This window comes from Zalophus californianus, chromosome 9 (assembly GCF_009762305.2).
Source record: "Zalophus californianus isolate mZalCal1 chromosome 9, mZalCal1.pri.v2, whole genome shotgun sequence".
Classification (NCBI taxonomy): domain Eukaryota; kingdom Metazoa; phylum Chordata; class Mammalia; order Carnivora; family Otariidae; genus Zalophus; species Zalophus californianus.
The window spans coordinates 76536432-76555544 of record NC_045603.1 but is presented as its reverse complement, the minus strand read 5'-3'; the positions used below and the strand labels follow the sequence as shown (position 1 = coordinate 76555544).

The 19113-nt window shown below is 41.6% G+C and overlaps 1 protein-coding gene across 25 annotated transcripts in view; it reads right to left on the bottom strand.

The window, feature by feature from the left end:
* Positions 1-14766, bottom strand: part of CAPRIN2 (caprin family member 2) — a 46962-nt gene extending 32196 nt beyond the window's left edge. For 8 of the 25 annotated variants that reach the window (XM_035729187.1, XM_035729188.1, XM_035729189.1 and 5 more), the window contains exons 1-3: positions 14558-14765; positions 13171-13383; positions 11150-11212 (exon numbers count right to left, since the gene is read on the bottom strand). In XM_035729187.1, the coding sequence (XP_035585080.1) occupies positions 11150-11212; positions 13171-13344 (237 nt within the window). In that variant the 5' untranslated portion in view covers positions 13345-13383; positions 14558-14765. The other 17 variants (XM_035729195.1, XM_035729196.1, XM_035729197.1 and 14 more) reach the window with 7 other exon arrangements.
* Between the last annotated feature and the right edge of the window lie 4347 nt (positions 14767-19113).

Below are 19113 nucleotides of genomic sequence, written 5' to 3'. Positions count from 1 at the left end.
AAATCTGAGCCATAACAGTTGAGTTCCTGTCTATAAAGTGTAAGCTCACAGAGACCTGTTGTTTTTAAGAGCAATAAGCCAACAGAATTCCTGTCAATATTCATTCACTACTCAAATATAGTACACAAGAAGCACAGTGAGGATCACACAGATGAATAAGCAACTTCAAGAAATCTCTGGTGCCTGGGTGGCTCAGTCAGCTGAGCATCCAACTCTCGGTTTTGGCTCAGGTCATAATCTCATGGATCATGGGATTAAGCCCCATGTTGGGCTCCATGCTCAGCAGGGAATCTGCTTAGCTTACTGATTCTCTCCCTCTACCCCTCCCCACATGCAGGCACTCTCCCTCTCTCAAACAGTCTTTCAAGAAAAAAAATTATTCTTATGGTAGAAAAGATTTGTCAGTAATTACCTTAACAGGCAAAATTAAGTATTGTAAAGATATATTGTAAATATGGGGCATCTGAGTGGCTGAGTCATTAAGCGCCTGCCTTCAGGCACAGGTCATGATCCCAGAGTCCTGGGACAGAGCCCCACATCGGGCTTCCTGCTCAGCGGGAGGCCTGCTTCTCCCTCTCCCACTCCCCCTGCTTGTGTTCCCTCTCTGTGTCTCTCTCTGTCAAATAAATAAATCTTTAAAAAAAGAAAAGAAAAGATACTGTAAATTTAATTGAGTTTCAGTATTTCATAGATGAACAACAACAACAAAAAGATTTCACTGGTTAACAAAGCTGATAATTAGAAAAAGTGTAGGGACACCTGGGTGGCTCAGTCGGTTAAGCGTCTGCCTTCAGCTCAGGTCATGATCCCAGGGTCCTGGGATCGAGTCCCTGCTCAGGAAGAAGCCTGCTTCTCCCTCTCCCTCTGCCTGCTCCCCCTGCTGTGCTCTCTCGCTCTGACAAATAAATAAAATCTTAAAAAAAGGGGGGGGGAGGCACCTGGGTGGCTCAGTCGTTAAGCATCTGCCTTCAGCTCGGGTCATGATCCCAGGGTCCTGGGATCGAGCCCCACATCCAGCTCCTGGCTCAGCGGGGAGCCCACTTCTCCCTCTGCCACTCCCCCTGCTCGTGCTCTCTTATCTCTGTGTCTCGATCATTCAAGATAAATAAAATAAATAAAATGAATAAAATAAAATAAAATCTTTAAAAAAAGAAAAAGTGTAGATTTTTTAATGGGACTTTAATTCTATATGGAAGAATAATATGAAACAGAAGATGGGAAAATTGTCTAACCACATACATATATTTTAAAGTCATCATAATTAAAAAAATAAAGTCTTCATAATTAAAGTAATACAGTATTCCACTTCTAGCTATCTACCCAAAAGTAATGAAAACATATGTCCACATAGACATACATGCAAATTTCTATAGCAGCATATTCATTATAGCCCCAAATAAAAACAATCCAAACATCCAGCAACTGATAAATGAATAAACATAATGTGGTATAACCATTCAAAGGAATGCTCGTCAGTAATAAAAGGAAATGAATTACTGATACATGCTGTACCAAGGGTGAACCTCAAAAACATAATGCTAGGTCAAAGAAGCCATATGGGAAAGACTATCTTATATGAAATATCCTAAAAGACAAACTTATAGAGCTAGAAAGCAAATGAGAACACAAAAAGGAACTTGAAGGGGTCACAAAAACGTTTGAAAACTGGATTGTCCTGGAAATTGCTTAACTCTACAAATTTTTACTATAAATCACTGACATACACTTAAAATGGGTTAATTTTATGTACATGATACTTCAAAAAGCTGTTTTAAAAATGGTCTGGTAATACTAAATCTTTTTTTAAGATTTTATTTCTTTGGGGCGCCTGGGTGGCTCAGTCGGTTAAACATCTGCCTTCAGCTCAGGTCATGATCCCAGGGTCCTGGGACTGAGCCCCACATGGGGATCCCTGCTCAGTGGGAAGCCTGCTTCTCCTTTTCCCACTGCCCCCTGCTTGTGTTCCCTCTCTCGCTGTCTGTCAAATAAAAAATCTTAAAAAAAAAAAAAAAAAGATTTTATTTATTGACAGAGAAAGAGAGAGCATGAGCAAGGGGTAGGAGCAAGGGGAAAGGGAGAAGCAGACTCCCTGCTGAGCAGAGAGCCCCATGCAGGGCTTGATCCCAGAATCCTGGGATCATGACCTGAGCCAAAGGCAGATGCTTAACCGACTGAGCCACCCAGGCGCCCGATAATACTAAATCTTTACAAAGATATAGAATAATAAGAACTCCTATGATACTACCAGTATTAGCATGAATTAGTAAAATAATTTTGCAAGAGTATGGCATTTTTACCTATGAAGTTAACTATGGGCATACCCTGCAGCCCATGATAGGTATATACCCTGAAAAAATCTTGCCCTGTGTCAATAACATGTGTAAGATTGCTCAAAGTAGGTCATCTACTTATAAACTACTACAGAGTAAGGCAAATAAAATATAATTACTTTCATTAACATAAAAATCCTAAACTTAATGAATGCAAAAGCCAAACTGCAGAACATGTAGTAAGATAACATTTATTAAAAGGTACAAGAGAGCAACTCTAACAGATTCCAGGGCAACAAACAAGTGCTATTAAAATAAAGCAAGGTAATGGTTGTGGAAGTTTAGAGTCAGGCTATAGGAAAGAGAAAGTACCGTAAGGAGCTTCGGTGGTGCTGGTAATGTACTACTGGAGTTGCATGGTGGATTTTGATGCTTGCTTTGTTGTGGAATATAACCTACATGTAGCATTTTGTTGGGATCATGTTTCACAATAAAAAAGGTAAAGAGGCTTGGGGCGCCTGGGTGGCTCAGTCGTTAAGCGTCTGCCTTCAGCTCAGGTCATGATCCCAGGGTCCTGGGATCAAGCCCTGCATCGGGGAGCCTGCTTCTCCCTCTCCTACTCCCCCTGCTTGTGTTCCCTCTCTCGCTGTCTCTGTCAAATAAATACAATCTTAAAAAAAAAAAAAAGCTAAAGAGGCTTTCTGACTATAGAACCAAGAATGCAGACGATACAATCATAGTACACAGCCCTCAGAGGTACGTAAAACCGGAAGGGAATAACCCCCCTCCCTATTTACCCCCAAATGGTATTAACTTTGATTTAAGAAAAGCAGCATCAAATGGGAACTACTACCTCAACCTCCCATTATCCAATGTGGATCCAGCCTTTCTTCCTCCCTTTGTTTAGAGGAGATATCCTTCTTCTACCTGTGCCCTGGATCCTTTTCAATTATGCTTTCAAGAGAAATCTTAACTCTGATTCCCGTTTAAAAATCTTGAGTTTCTCCTTCTCTGTCAATGCTTAAACCATCAAGCCCTGCATGGGGCTCTCTGCTCAGCAAGGAGTCTGCTTCTCCCTTTCCCCTTGCTCCTACCCCTTGCTCATGCTCTCTCATGTTCAGGTCCCCCCCAACCCCACCTAAATTAGAAATTTGGCAACCACCTCCTTCGGGTCTCAGAAAAATTTCAAAAATGTCTACACAGTCTCCATTTCCTCTTTAGCCTTTATCAACCTGGATTCTGTTTCCACCATTCCACCGTAACTATCCTGGCTGAAAATCAGCAATGTCAATACCACCTTTCAAACCCATGGATCTTTTACAGCTCTCCTTTTGGTTTACTTGTCAGAAGACTTCAAGATGAAGGCATCCTCTGGCTCTACAAATATCTTTGTTTTTAATAACACGAAACTTCCATTCTTCTCCCATTTCTCCAGCTGTTTATTTACCAGTAAAATTTTTCCATTAACCTCTCACCTCAGTTAACATTTATGAAATAAATAAAACCTATATCAGAGAGATGTTGGGCAATTCAAATTATTTCATATTTATAAATCACTCAAAATGATGCCTGACCCTAAGTTCACCGTATTTTTAGTCTTTATTATTCAAACATCAAATATCAAAAGCTCAACCATCAAATATCAAAAGTCCTAGGCTTTTCTCCTTTCTATATTCTCACCCAAGATAGTCTCATCTTTTCTCATGGTTTCAATTAGTAGCCGTCCAGAGATGACGTATCTGTAGACTAAACTTCTCTGTGCTCCATCTTAAAATACTTACCACATATCACCCCTTATGTTTCACAAGCACATTAAAATGGTCCAAAATTGAGCTCTTTATCCTATCCTCCCAAAACCTTATTCTCCCCCAGTGTTTCCAGGCCCAATAAATAGTTTTGCCATCCATCCAAGTGTTCAAGCCAGAAACCTGGAAACCATCCTTGGCTCTTCCCTCTACTCCTACACCCTGTCACCAAGCTATGTTAATTCTACCTCTCAAATCCAGCTACTTTACTCAAACCCCGCTGCTGCTACCTTGGTACCAGTAAGGTACCTATAACCTCTGACCTAGACTATAGCCAACACTTGTCTCCTTACATCAACACTTAACATCTCCAAACCATTACTCACCCTACAAAGTGATTTTCTTTAATTATAAATCTATAGTCATGCTCTGCTTAAAACCTATCTGTATCATTTCTGATAACCTTAAGAAAAAGCGCAAAGTCTTTAAATGGCAAAGAAAGATGTATATGTGGCTTTCCCCCTCTAACTACATTCCTCTATCCATACTGGCTTTCTTTCCAGTTTCCTAAGGGCTCTTTGTAAAAACATTCTTTTCCTACTCAGGCCCTTAACACAGTCTAGCACCTGCCTAGCCTAGCCTGCTCTTCTTCCTCCTTTCCCATTTTAACTTGCTAAGTCCTATTCATTTTTTTATGTCTTAACTAAAGCACTTCTTTCTCAAGGAAGCTGTCCTCAATTCTCCAAACTAGGTTAGATTCCTCATTATAATCCATCATCACTCTGTGCTTCTCCGTAACATCCATCCCATTTGCATTTACTTATTTCCCACCTCTCTTTTCCATCACACTGTATCCACGAGGACAAGCAGCACATTTGCCCCTTAGGTTATAACCGTTACACTAAGCACCGACCCTCCCAGCGTAAATAATACATTAATGTATTATTGTTGAAATAATAAAACGCAGTTCAGAACATGATTATAGCCTCAAATATGCTAAAGATTCTGACCAGAATTTTAACAATTTTAAACAGAATTATATACTGAGATTTCTGTTTCAAAAAAAAGAACACTAGCGGGAGTAGGACTGGAGAACTGAAGGCAGGCGTCAAGACAAGGACATTAATTAGGAAAAGCCTATGTAACATTTAGGTGGTGTGCCTTGACTAGGCCAACTGCTGTGGGACTACAAAGCACAGAAGATTCCGTATTATTTAATGAGTTTGGCATTACGCATTAAATATAACATAGGCTCAGAGTTCAGCAACTAGAGATGGCTACCAAATCCTGATTCTTTAAAAATAAAAACTTCAATGAAACTGAAAGTGCCCCTTGCCACTTGCTCAAGCACTCACTTGAATCTCACTTCTCCATTTCAAATCCAGAGCTGAACCAAAAGAGATACTGAAGTTATAAGTGGGACTCTAAAAAACCTCATTAAGACAATCTTCTCAATGAGGTCCCTGGGTGGCTCAGTCAGTTAAGTGGCTGCCTTCAGCTCATGATCCCATGGTCCTGGGACTGAATCCCACATGGGGCTCCTTGCTCAGGAGGGAGTCGGCTTCTGCTCCTCCCCACCCCACTCATGCGCACATGCGCATTGTCTTACATAAAATCTTAAAAAGACAAACTTCTCATGGGGCACCTGGGTGGCTCAGTCATTAAGCGTCTGCCTTGTGCTCAGGTCATGCATGATTCCAGGGTCCTAGGATCGAGCCCCGCATCGGTCTCCCGGCTCAGCAGGGAGCCTGCTTCTCCCCCTCCCACTCCCCCTGCTTGTGTTCCCTCTCTTGCTGTCTCTATCAAATAAATAAATAAAATCTTTAAAAAAAAAAAAGAAATTTCTCACTGTTTCAAAGGAAAAATCTAGGTTTATGCTAAAAATCTTAATGAAATCTTTCTAGTCTTTAGCTTAGTCTTTTTTTAAATTTTATTTATTTATTTGAGAGAGAGAGAGAGACAGAGCATGAGAGGGAGGAGGGTCAGAGGGAGAGGCAGACTCCCCGCTGAGCAGGGAGCCCAATGTGGGACTCGATCCCGGGACTCCAGGATCATGACCTGAGCCGAAGGCAGTTGCTTAACCAACTGAGTCACCGAGGCGCCCCTTTAGCTTAGTCTTGACAGGTTACTTCAAAGTTACTAAAAAGAGGTTATAATAGCCATGCCGATCACAGAAAGCTTTATTTACAATATTAAAAACATATATTGGGTTAAAGAAGAAATACAAACTGAAATTACAAAATTTCTAGCCTACAATATTGAAAATACAGTATCCAATTTATAGCTAAAGCAGCACTTGAAAGAAAATTCACATCCTTAAATGCATACCAACGAGGGAAAAAGGAAACAAATGAACTAAGCCCTCAATTCAAAGTTAGAAAATGAAGCAAATAAACCAAAGGAAAGCAGAAAGATAAAAGCAGTAGAAGAGAAAAACTAAAATAAACCAAGAAGCTAGCTTAAAAAAAAAAAAACCTAAAAGTGAAAAACCAGAACCACACAAAATTAGAAATAAAGTAACAAACTTACCAAAACTTACTTTGCTTCAATCTACGAAAATAAATTTTTAACTGGATGAAATAAGCGATTTTCAAAGTTTTTTTTTTTTTTTAAGATTTTATTTATTTGACAGAGAGCGAGCCAGCGAGAGCAGGAACACAAGCAGGGGAGTGGGAGAGAGAGAAGCAGGCTTCCCGCTGAGCAGGGAGCCTGATTCGGGGCTCAATCCCAGGACCCTGGGATCATGACCTGAGCCGAAGGCAGACGCTTAACGACTGAGCCACCCAGGCACCCCTCTTTTAAGAGGCGCCTGGGTGGCTCAGTCGTTAAGCGTCTGCCTTCGGCTCAGGTCATGATCTCAGGGTCCCCCCCGCATCGGGCTCCCTGCTCAGTGGGGAGCCCGCTTCTCCCTCTACTGTGTTCCCTCTCTTGCTGTCTCGCTCTGTCAAATAATAAAATCTTAAAGTAAAAAAAAATAGTTTAAAAATAAAAAAAAAAGGAAGGGACAAGAATAAAGGCCCCAAATGTATCTATAGCTAAGCTAAACTGTATAGAAAATGGAGTAAGAGAAGGCAGGGAAAAGAGTATTTGCTTGCTTATAGAGACCTAAAGATATTCTGGACAGATACCTAACAACCTACTAGCAATCATTCCAGTAGTTCCCCCTTATCCACGGGGGATGTGTTCCAAGACTCCAGGAAATGCCTGAAACCAGATAGTATTGAACCATATATATACTGTTTAACACATCCCTACGATGAAGTTTAATTTATCAATTAGGCACAGTAAAAAGATTGACAATAAAATGGAACAATTATAACCATATACCATAATGAAGGTTTTATGAATGTGGTCTTGCAAAATATCTCACTGTACCGTAGTCACCCTTCTTATGATGATGTGAGCTGATGAAATGCCTGCATGATGAGATGAAGTGAGTTGAAAGTCACAGGCACTCTGACAGTGTTAGGCTACTATTGACCCTTTTTTTTTTTTTAAGATTTGACAGAGAGAAAGAAACAGAGCACAAGCACAGGGAACGGTAGAGGATCTTCTGCTTCCAGACCTAGGCTGACCACAGGTTAATTGAAACCAGGGAAAGCAAACCCACAGATGGAGGGGACTACCGTACTTTGTTAAGATAAGTGAACAGAGGAAGGACAGGGTGAAAAGCAAAACTTTTTTTTTTTTTTTTAAGACAGGGCTAGGTGGGGAGAGAGAGATAGGGGGCTATGTGATCAGGCTTGCAGAAATCCCCAAAAATGTAGAGGTGTGGGGAAACCAGAGATAAGGGGACAAATCGGACCACCCAGCCCTAGGAATGTGGGGTGGGTCGTGTGGGACGGGTGTCTTTATGATAATTACCTGTGATCAACAAAGAATAACCACCCCCTGAAAAGAAGGTAAGCCATTCAAGGTGTTATCAATAGAGATGTTAAAAGGATTAAGTTGGGGCACCTGGGTGGCTCAGTCGTTAAGCGTCTGCCTTCGGCTCAGGTCAGGATCCCAGGGTCCTGGGATCAAGTCCCACATCGGGCTCCCTGCCCAATGGGAAGCCTGCTTCTCCCTCTCCCACTCCCCCTGCTTGTGTTCCGTCTCTCGCTGTCTCTCTCTCTAATAAATAAAATCTTTAAAAAAAAAAAAAAGATTTAAGTTCCCTAAGTTCCGCGGTTAGCTTTCTAGAAAAGACCACCCTAAAGGCCCAAGTTGGCAACTCTGTCAGGACCCCTCCCACTCTGAGAGCTTTCTGTATCTTCACTTAATAAACTTCTATCGCTTTACTCACAAAAAAGAGCTTTTTAATTAAATACTACACTACTGATGATGGTTCTGAGGGGTCAGATTATAGATTTTTTTCTTCCCATTTATCTGCATTTTCTAAATTTCTACCTCAAATATACATTGCTAGTATGAGATTATTAGTTCTCAAAAGTACCACAAACTATATGCTTAATTGTATCTAAAAACATGTAACATTCAATCATTTTATATTTAGTAAATCTATACGTAATAAATATTTTACATGTCTACTATATGCTCTGAACTATTTTACATGTCTACTATATGCTCTGAACTATCCTAAGTACTAGGAAAACAGCAATTGACAGAATCTCCACTTTAATGGAACTGACATTTTAAGAGAGACAGTAACAAAATAAACTTTACAGTTGGTCAGAGAAGCAAGGCCGGGCACCTGGGTGGCTCAGTCGGTTAAGCATCTGACTCTTGATTTTGAGTCAGGTCATAATCTCAGGGTCATGGGATGGAGCCCTGAGTAGGCTCCGAACTCAAGTGCATACAGAGCCAGCTTGACGAGTCTCTCTCCCTTTCTCTCTGCCCCCCCCACTCAAGAGCTCGTTCTCTCTCTCAAATAAATGAAATCTTTAAAAAAAAAAAAAAAGAAATTAAAGCAAGGCAAAGAGCTAAGGAGTTTGAATGGGGGAATGGTGGTACAGCGTTGTTAGGACAAGCCTTACTGAGATGACCTTCAAAATAAAAAGCTGAAGGAAGTTGAAAACTGAGCCATTTAGACACCCGGGGAAAAAGCATCCCAGGCACTAGGAACAGCATGTGCGAAGCCGAAGTGTGCCTGGGTTGTGTGAGGAACAGCAAGGCCAGTGTAGCTGGAACGAAGTTAGCAAGGGATGGAAACGCAGGAAATGCAATAAAGATGTGCAAGGAAAATAGGGAGCATCTTTTATAGGACTTTGTCAGCCACAGTAAGGACATTTTGCCACCATGATGGGAACCAATGGAGACTTAGAGGAATGTCCAACTGACTTGCATCTGAACAGGATTACTGAAGTTACCATGTCGAGAACAGGCTTGGAGAAAAGAGAAGTAGAAAAACCTGTGAGGAAGCTATTACAGTAATGTAGATGAAAGATGATGCAGCTCGGACCAGGATGGCAGAAGCGGAATTTGAGAAAGGGACAATTTCCAGATTTACCTTGAAGGTAAAACTGACCTTGCCAATGGGCTAGATGTGTGGTATCAGAAGAAAGATGAGAAATTCTCCAAGGTTTTTGGCCAACTCCATCCTTCTAATTCCTAATTCTAATAATTAACCGACATTACCAAGATTAGAGGAGAACAGGTTTTGGGGGGCAGGGTGAAGTCAGAAGATGTCAAATGGGCAATTGAACATAGGAACCTAAGGTTTTGAGGACTTATCTATTGGCAATGTAAATTTGGCAGTTGTCAGCATTTAACTCAAGAATTCAAAGTGAATACTATAGGGACGCCTGGATGGCTCAGTCAGTTGAACGTCTGCCTTCAGCTCAGGTCATGATCCCACAGTCCTGGGATCGAGTCCCACATCAGGCTCTCTGCTCAGTGGAGAGTCTGCTTCTCCCTCTGCCTGCCACTCCCACTGCTTGTGCGCGCCCGCTCCCTCTCTCTCTCTGACAAATAAAAACATTAAAAAAAAAAAGTACTATAAAAAAAACAAAGTGAATACTGTAGAAATAGAATTATGAAGACAGTAATGAAAGACTGAGATTAGAGTCTGCCTGGCTGGAAGTCAAAAATACAGCTTGTCCTAGACATTTCTTAGAGAGCTACCATGAGAACCACCAACTTCCCCACCCCAACTCCCTATTTCCCAAAAATCACATACTATAACAGAACACTTTCTTCAAGGGTATTTACACAAAGAAGAGTATTATCACCTTAAAAATTACTGAACATACCCATGACTACTTGAAAACAAAGCTATGTTGAAATGCTGGATGTCCAGCTAAGTCCTCTCACCAGCTATGTGAGCACATCATTCTCAGAGCTCACACAATTCAAATCTGTGCCTCAGCAAAATTATAATTTCCTACATCACAAAAATTCTAGGTCAGTGAAGAGGAGTCAATATGGCAAGGGAAAAGACCTTGAATGCCAGTATCTGTGATACACAATGAAAAATCTTAGTTAAAAAAGATGAAGACAACAGATCTACAGACTAGACCAAATAACTTAATTTTGTCCCTTCCTAGCCAAGATATGTGATCAGGCAAACATCAATAAAGCACTTTTTTTATTTCCATATTGCAAAAACTCTTTCACCACATTAGATAAAACTTACAGTTACCAGGTATACCACAGACAGTATTTTTAAAAGTTGCAAATACTCTTTTATTGTAAGGTTTAAAAAAGAAAAAGGCCAGATAAACATGCCTCCTGCGAGGTGACATGGCAATCTAGGAAGAGTGGTAGGGAGAAAACACAAAAGGGATTAAGGGAAAGCAAAAGGAGAAAACCTAGGCAAGCTAGAATAAATACTTCAACATTTTAGAGCAGAAAGACGACCAGTTTAGAATAAATCAGTGAACAGCGGAAAGCTAGTCTTCCCTCCAACTTCTTCAGTCCACCCTAGCGGAAGTTTAATTTAAATCCATGTTAACTCTTAGTGATGGTCTACATTTTCACTCAAATATAACAACCCACACCCCATCCATACCATCAGCTAGAGCAAAAGAAATCTGTAAGATCTCATAGGTGAAGACGATAGTCTTTTGAAAAATCCAGTGGATTTTCTTCATTGGTCTTATCAAATCTTTGGTCTCATCAAACCCATCTAGAGTTTTATTAAGAAAAAAAAAAAAAAAACCAGCAAGTGTGACCAAAGGATCATAAACCACTTACCAACTGGTCTGGATTAAGTTGCTCCCCATTTTTCAGGCGATCCTTGTAGTCTTCCAGTTTGAGCTACAAAAGAGAAACTTGTATCTACTATAGCCTGATATAAAATTCTGAAGAAATAAACTAAGTAACAGAGTGCTTCTTATGAAAACAAAGTTCCTGAAGTAAGCTGTTTATCTGTAAGAATACCAGTTTACTATAAGGCAAGCAGCAACTGTAGGTTAAGGTTCAGTCAGGGAAAAAAATACTACAATCAACATTAGTCTGGAATTAGAACTAAGTCAAGCAGTAATAGAACTCTTTTCTCTTCATGGCCTCTATTTATTATTAGACTACTTAAAACATAGGCACTTAAATAGTCAATCATATGCCCTTAACCCAGTGGTGCTCAACCAGGGTCAATTTTGACCCTCAGGGATCTATGGCAATATCTAGAGATTATTTTTGGTTGTCCCTACTTGGGAGGATGGGAAGGAGGAGAAGAGTGCTACTGGCATCTTGTGGGTAGAAGCCAGGGATGCTGCTAATCATCCTACAATCCAGAGGATAGCCCCTCCCCCAACCAACAAAGAATTATCTGGCACAAAACGTCAGTAGCATTTAGGCTGAGAAACCCTGCTCCAACCTCATGCTTAAACTATTAGTTACCTGTTGAATTGTGGCATTTGTCCAATAGCAAACTTCTTAATGTAAGTATAGAAATGTAAAAGGTATAAGGCATTTTCTCTAGAATTCTTAAAGTTTTTCATATTAAATTTGGCATTTCAGTAAATACATGACAATTTGCATTTATTGTCCCTGTAACGACATGACCCACTAGGGTATTCTAAAAGCAGTATTTAGGCTCCTCCCATATTGGCTTTATAGCTTTAAAGTGCTTTCCCAGAAGCTTGAAACAAAAGCACTGGTACTGACCAGATTAAGTATTCAAAAGTAAAGAAGTACTATAGTTAAGCTAGAGAGTATAAATACATGTATTCGTGTAGTTCCTCTGCCTGGGGAGGAAGACATTAGTCTCCATCAACAGATCCTGCTTTGAATGGATCCTGCTTTTTACTAGTTTCCCATAGTGGCAGGAAATTTGTGCTGACCCAGGCACACTCACCTTATCACACTTGTGATCAACTGCATAACTGCATGCATTCAAAAGACAACAAAAGACAACTGGTGAGAGCTAGGGCTACAGAGAAGCTACTAATAACTGGCCTTTCTTCACTATCTTCACGACCTGGGTGGGTGGGCGGGGCGACAACACAGTCAACTAGACCCAATCTCTTCACACTCCTCCATTAAAAGCAACTTTCCTAAGGTTTAACTAGGTCATAGAATAAAAATATGTAAGACTTTCCAGGTCCAGATAGTCACTCACTCACCTTACTATCACAAGCAAGAGAATCATGACACAACAAAGCAATGTGCAGTACTGTTTCACAGGCTACATGACTCAGGAAATGAGCAATGAGTAGGATCTTTACATCAGCATTTACTGTAACGTTAGGCTGATTATAAGGCGTCTCTTCATAAGGCTTTCTACAATGTTTTCACCTACCAGTCTTAAACGATCACCTAGCAACACAAAAATCAGTGCTAAAACATTTTCTGGCTCTATCATCGTTGAAGCTTCCAATGACTGCAGCAGCTATACTGCAATATCAACTGCTGCAGAAAGTCACAAGGAAAACATGCTAAAAAAAAAATCAGGCTATTACTCATCTAAGAAACATTAATACTACACTCAAAGAATTTATCTGACCTAAAGTTGCTACCTCCTCAAGTATTTCAACAGCAGCATACATAATAATTTTACTATGAAGAATATTTTTATTTAGTTATGCTGAAAAATCAAACAGAAAATGTTTAATATATCTAATATTTAACCTGCTTGTATGTTTCCAGCCAGCTAAATCCCAAGGTTACATCTTTTAGGAAAGAATACCTATGAACCCTGACAAAGTAAAAATGTCGGTTCCCTGACCCTTATTAAAGATGGTCCATATACAAGGATGGGAGGGGGGGGAAGTTACCTTCTTTTTCTCGATGTTTCTAATTTTGTGTTTAAGGCATATGAGTCCATTATCAATATATGTCTCATATGCTTGGGAAGGAGAGGCAGAACTGAGAGTAGACTGCAAGGGGCTCATGGCCCGCTGGCTTTCCCCATGCTGACTGTGGTTCACTTGGGGCTTGGCTGACTTCATATTCCCCTCTCTTCCCTCCTCTGAACGGCCTGAAGGTGACTGGTAACCAAAAGGAGATGAAGAGAGTTGCACCATTGAAACAGATGAAGCTGAAGGCAGAAAAAAAAAAAAAAAGTCAGATATAAAAAGTAAATTCAGAGTAGAGGAATACACGGAAGCTTTAACTTCCTAAGAAGTCTAGACCTACTCCCTCAAAATTCTCTTCCACAGAAATGAGCTCAAAACCCAGTTACGCTTTAGGTACTGTGCTTCCATTTCACTACTTTTAGGGCGATTAGTACCAAGCACTAGCGCCTTTACACAGGCAAAATCTACACTACGGGGGATGTTTCCAGAAATTCAACTTTCCACAGAGGGAGAACTGCTAATCAAATAATGGCTTCAGAGCTCCTCTCGTCTCCTAAGGACAATCCACATTCTGAATAATATCTATGGTCAAATGATGACACACAAAAAAATAAGCTCTCCCCATTAGGACCTTAAGGCAGCCTTTCAAACCTTTCTACATTATCCCTCACCACTAGCCCCAAATCCAATCATAAAACAACGCCATTTAAGAGAAAATCCCGAACACGCAATTCTTTTAGAGCCTCATTAACTGAAGAGTAGCTTCTTGAACAAGACCCCTAACTTCCCTTCGCTTGCTCTGGGGCCTACAAGGCACGTCCGTCACTACTGGACATTTGTAGCGAGGTACTTGCATGAGCCCCGAGTTGGTTTTCTGTTCCGTTTAGACTAAGCGGTAACCATTCACACCACACCAGTTTAAAGGTTCATCTTCGCGAGCCTTACACCGCCCTGGAAAGTGGTCCTTGCACCCCCTTCACCCCCGCGCATCACCTCACCGAGCACCCCCAAAGCAAGGGCATAACAGGCCCCATGCAGGCCAGCGCTGATCCTCAGTCCCCGTACGGGCCAGCGCGAAAGTCGCCTCTACGGGGCGGCCACTTCAGCGCCCCGAGGGCACCGACCCCCGCCCCTCCCACAAGCCTTCCGGACGCCGAGGCACCAGGCTGGGGCCCCTTCTGCAGGTGCCTCTGGGGAGGCCGACCTGGAAAACGCACAGGCCACCTGCCCTCGACCGCCCCGCCCCGAGGATGCCGAGCCGCCCTTCCACCTCACTGCCGCGGCGGCCACCCAGCCCTGCCCACCCTAGTGGGGTGGGCAGCCTCCCCACGCCGCGTCGACCCAGGCCGCCGCAGCTCGGCTTCACCTCCGCAGGCCGCTGAGGCCGCTGCCGCAGCCCGGGCCCGCCTTCGAAAGCCGGCGGGAGCCAGGAGAGCTGCGGAGGTGGACTGGCGCCACCCCGCACTTGCGTCTCCTCCTCCCTCCTCCTCCCTCTCCCCTCCCTGTCCTCGCTGGCGGCGTCTGCGGCGACCCGGCACTCCGCCGACTCAGCCGCTCTCGCCCAGGCCCGCCCTTTCCGCCGCGCGGGGCTTATATAGGCGCCCCCCGCCCCCATCCTCCCGCACGCGCATCCTCGGGCCGCCCCGGCACCGCCTCCTTCCGGTGCCCCAGTCCCCGCCGCCGCCGCCGCCGCCGCGGGTCTCGGCCCCGGAGGGCGTTTGTTCCAGGCCCGGCTGCGACGGGAACTCGGTCGCGAGAGGGCGCGTTCTCCCCGCGATTGCGCAGATTGCTGGGCCCCAGGTGGGCCCGGTGTGTCGCGGAGAGTCAACGGGCCTTAAACCCAGCAGCTCTGCCCGACCTTGCTGATTGCACGCGGGTAGCTAGTGGATATGCGACCTTGAACAGGTGATTTCGATCGTCAGAAAAGGGCAGCGCGCCCTTTGTGGAATTACCAGTGAAACGAGCTTGAGCCTCTGGGGTTCAGGTGCGCATTCTTGAAATGCTGGCGTGCCTTTGCCCTCCCAGATTCCATCCTTCACGGTAGGATGGGGAAAATCACTGTTTCTTCAGAAAGGACTCAGCCTGTGAGAGCAGAATGCCCCGAATCAGCATTGCCATAAAAACGTAGTGAGTGAGACTCGGCGCAACCCTCGATATAAGATTATGTTTATTTAGGCTATGTCATTTGCCGCTTTGAAGCAAACGGATCTGTTGGCACTCAGAGAAAAGACTGATAAAAATCTTGATAAGGTTGCATAAAATCAACCGAAAAGGCTGGAAACACATCAGTATTTCTGAAGAAAGGCATGGTGTTTTTCGTACCGAACAAATAAGGGGGGGGGGGACACCCAGCAACATCTGGGCCCCAACTTGTGTCCAGTTATTACACCACGTAGAATTGATTTAGGTCCTGTCCCTGAGGCTCTGATAAAATGTATTTAGACCAGCAAGAAAAGAATAAAGTCAAAAATATAATCAAGGAAACAATGGTCCAGTTTAAAGTGTCAGCCAAGCCCACACAAAAATTACCATGATTTTTAACATTTCTTGATACAGTATTTTGCCACTTACTATCTCTGTTCTTTTCAGTCCCTCCTGAAGTAATGTACCTGAATGTTGCATTTTAGCTTTGAATCTCTGAATCCCATATGTGACCTTGAGGGTAAGACAAATATTAGACTGTGCATTTGTTTCATTGTTTATAACTAGAGAGAACAGAAGCTGCTGAACATGAAACAAAAAGCGGGACATAGTTTTAAAAAAAATGTGAAGGACACACTTTTGGATCAATGAGAAGGCAGAAAGTTACAGCACAGGTTATGACTGTTGTAGCCTGAACTAATACCTAAGAATGGTAATTCAGTCATATTAATCATGATATATTTGCCTTCTAACTGACCAGGGAAAAACTATCCCTTGGGTCATATAGATCTGGCCATAGGTCCTAAATATTCCATTAAATGGAATAATTTGGAGTAAATCTGTATGGATTTATTTCCCAAAATGGATTCAGAAAATGAATTGAGAAGGAATGCAAAAACAAAAAAAAATTAAATTTCAAGTCCAGTGAGGTACAGCATAACATAACATTTGCGGGAGATTGTAGCTCAGTAGATAACGTTGCAGTGATGTCTTCTGAAAAAAAGAAAAAAGTGATTCAGGAAAAAAGCTTTCCTGCTAGAGAAGATCTTTTAAGCCAGTGAATCTGGTTTATTTTGGAATGACATGCCCAAAGCACAAATTTATCATCTATTTTCCTCTCCCCCACTCCCTATTTTCTACAGCACCTTGATTTGCCTTGCCAACTCTGAGGTAGTTTGTGGAAAGTCCCCTCCAAGCTTAGCAAAGTAATACTATATTTAAAATGTGATTTTTTTAAAAAGTGTCACTTCCAATCCATAGGGAAAGAATACATACATACATTCATTCATTCAACAAATATTTATCATTATATGTCAGTTATATCTCAATAAACCTGGGGGGAGACAGATTGGGCATCTGCTATGTGTTGGGTGATAGGGATATAATGGTAAGTGAGACACATGTAGCCCCTGCTCTCTTGGAGCTAAGTGGAAATTCAATAAAAGTTGCAAGAATAAATAGCAAAAACAACCAAGTCGATAAAATAGAAAAACAAAAATACTAAAGACTTGTAATGGATGGTTTGTTTGATTTCTATAAAAACAGCCAAACTTTACAACCCTTGAAAATGTGAAGGTTTTATATATGCACTGTCTGGCAAATGTTTGGCTCCTGCAGGGATGGTTATACTGTAGTCACTTAAAATTAATGTAGCTTCATGTTGTTGAAACTGGAAAGATTAATTCACCAAAGGATGCTAAAGCTGGAAGCATATGAGTGGAGATACAAGAAATGATCTTAGAAATTTTGTTACGGGTGATAGAAATCTGCTTCTCTGTGACTCTTACAAGGCTTTGCAAAGTGTTAACATGAGGAAAAAAAGGGACAAAGAAAAATAACAAGTCTGAGAAAGACAGATTCTCAGGAAACATCTAATCAAGTAAAATTGTTTAAAATATTGCACTTTCACATGCTTTCAGATTCATAAGGTATCTTTTCAAATTTGTGAGGAGAGAAACTTATGAAAATAAAGGACTGGCCAATATAGACTTTAGGCAGAAACGAAAAGTTGCCATAATATTTTCAGGCATTTTTGAGAGAATTCCCATAGCTTCTAAAGTTAACATTCGTGTGGGCTTATTTTTTCATAAAATTATAATACCACATTCCCAGTGGTTCGGTTTATACTGTTTTTCTGGTATTGGAATTAATGCACTAATAGTGCTTCACCTTTAAGTCCCTGTGAAATAAAAATTCTTGGGGCGCCTGGCTGGCTCAATTGGAGGAGGATGCAACTCTTGATCTTGGGGTCATGAGTTTGAGCCCCACACTGAGTGTAGAGATTACGAAAAAAATAAACTTTATATGTAAGAATAAAAATTCTTAGGAGAGAAAGGATCAGTGTAGAACTTGCGAATGTGTGTATGGTCAATAATATCAAGCCCATAAATATACAATTTCTGTCCAACTTCCAAATATTGTAAAGCGTCAACAACACAGACTTTGGAGCCACACAAAACTAGATTTCATTCTAACTTCTGCCCCTTAGTTGAGTGATGTTGGGCAAGTTACTCAAATTCTCTGGGCCTCAGATCCTTGAGCTATAAGACAGACATAATAATACCTGCTTAACAGTGTTTTTAAAAACTTTAGTTCACTTATGAAAAGGCATATCTTTTTTTGGCTGGCTTGCTGACTGGCTCAGTCAGTGAAGCATGCGACTCTTGATCTCGGGGTTGTGGGTTTGAGCCTCACATCCGGTATACAGATTACTTAAAAATAAAATCTTTTTTTTTTTTTTTTAAAGAAAGAGGAAAGGCATATCTCTAGGTAAGGGTCCACAAAAACATATACTTCATGGAGGTATTTTCATTTGCTGCTTTTCTGACAATGCAGAACCCCGCATTTCTCCTGCCAGCCTGAGGAGAACTAGAGAATTTTAGGGCTGTGAAATCCCTCCCTTATCTTGAATATAAGACTAATAAAGCTTCTGGTCATCTGGGAGTTTTCTAAGGACTTAAAGAATCTAAGTATCCTGCCTACTAGTGCAAAGGGCATCCCAAGTTTTTCACCCTTTTCCTTGCTACTTCCATAGAAAATATAGAAGTAGGCAATTAATTACACTAGCAGAATTGAACCTAAAAGGAATGAACAATTCAGTATTACTACATCTTCAAAGGAATTCAGTCAGTAAGACATCTTAAAACAGTCTTATATTTTGACCCAATAGTCCTTATTTTAGGAACTTCACCTATGGAAATAAGCAGAGATGTAGACAATAATTTATTTATAAAAATTTTTTTAATTTAATTTTATTATGTTATGTTAATCACCATACATTATATCATTAGTTTTTGATGTAGTGTTCCATGATTCATTGTTTGCATATAACACCCAGTGCTCCGTGCAGAATGTGCCCTCTTTAATACCCATCACCAGGCTAACCCATCTCCCCACCCCCCTCCCCTCTAGAACCCTCAGTTTGTTTCTCAGAGTCCATAGTCTCTCATGGTTCATCTCCCCCTCTGATTCCTCCCCTCCATTTTTCCCTTCCTGCTATATATATTTTTTTAACATATAATGTATTATTTGTTTCAGAGGTACAGGTCTGTGATTCAACAGTCTTACACAATTCACAGCGCTCACCATAGCACATACCCTCCCCAATGTCCATCACCCAAACACCCCATCCCTCCCACCCCCCACCACTCCAGCAACCCTCAGTTTGTTTCCTGAGATTAAGAATTCCTCATCTCAGTGAGGTCATATGATACTTGTCTTTCTCTGATTGACTTATTTCGCTTAGCTTAATAACCTCTAGTTCCATCCAAGTCATTGCAA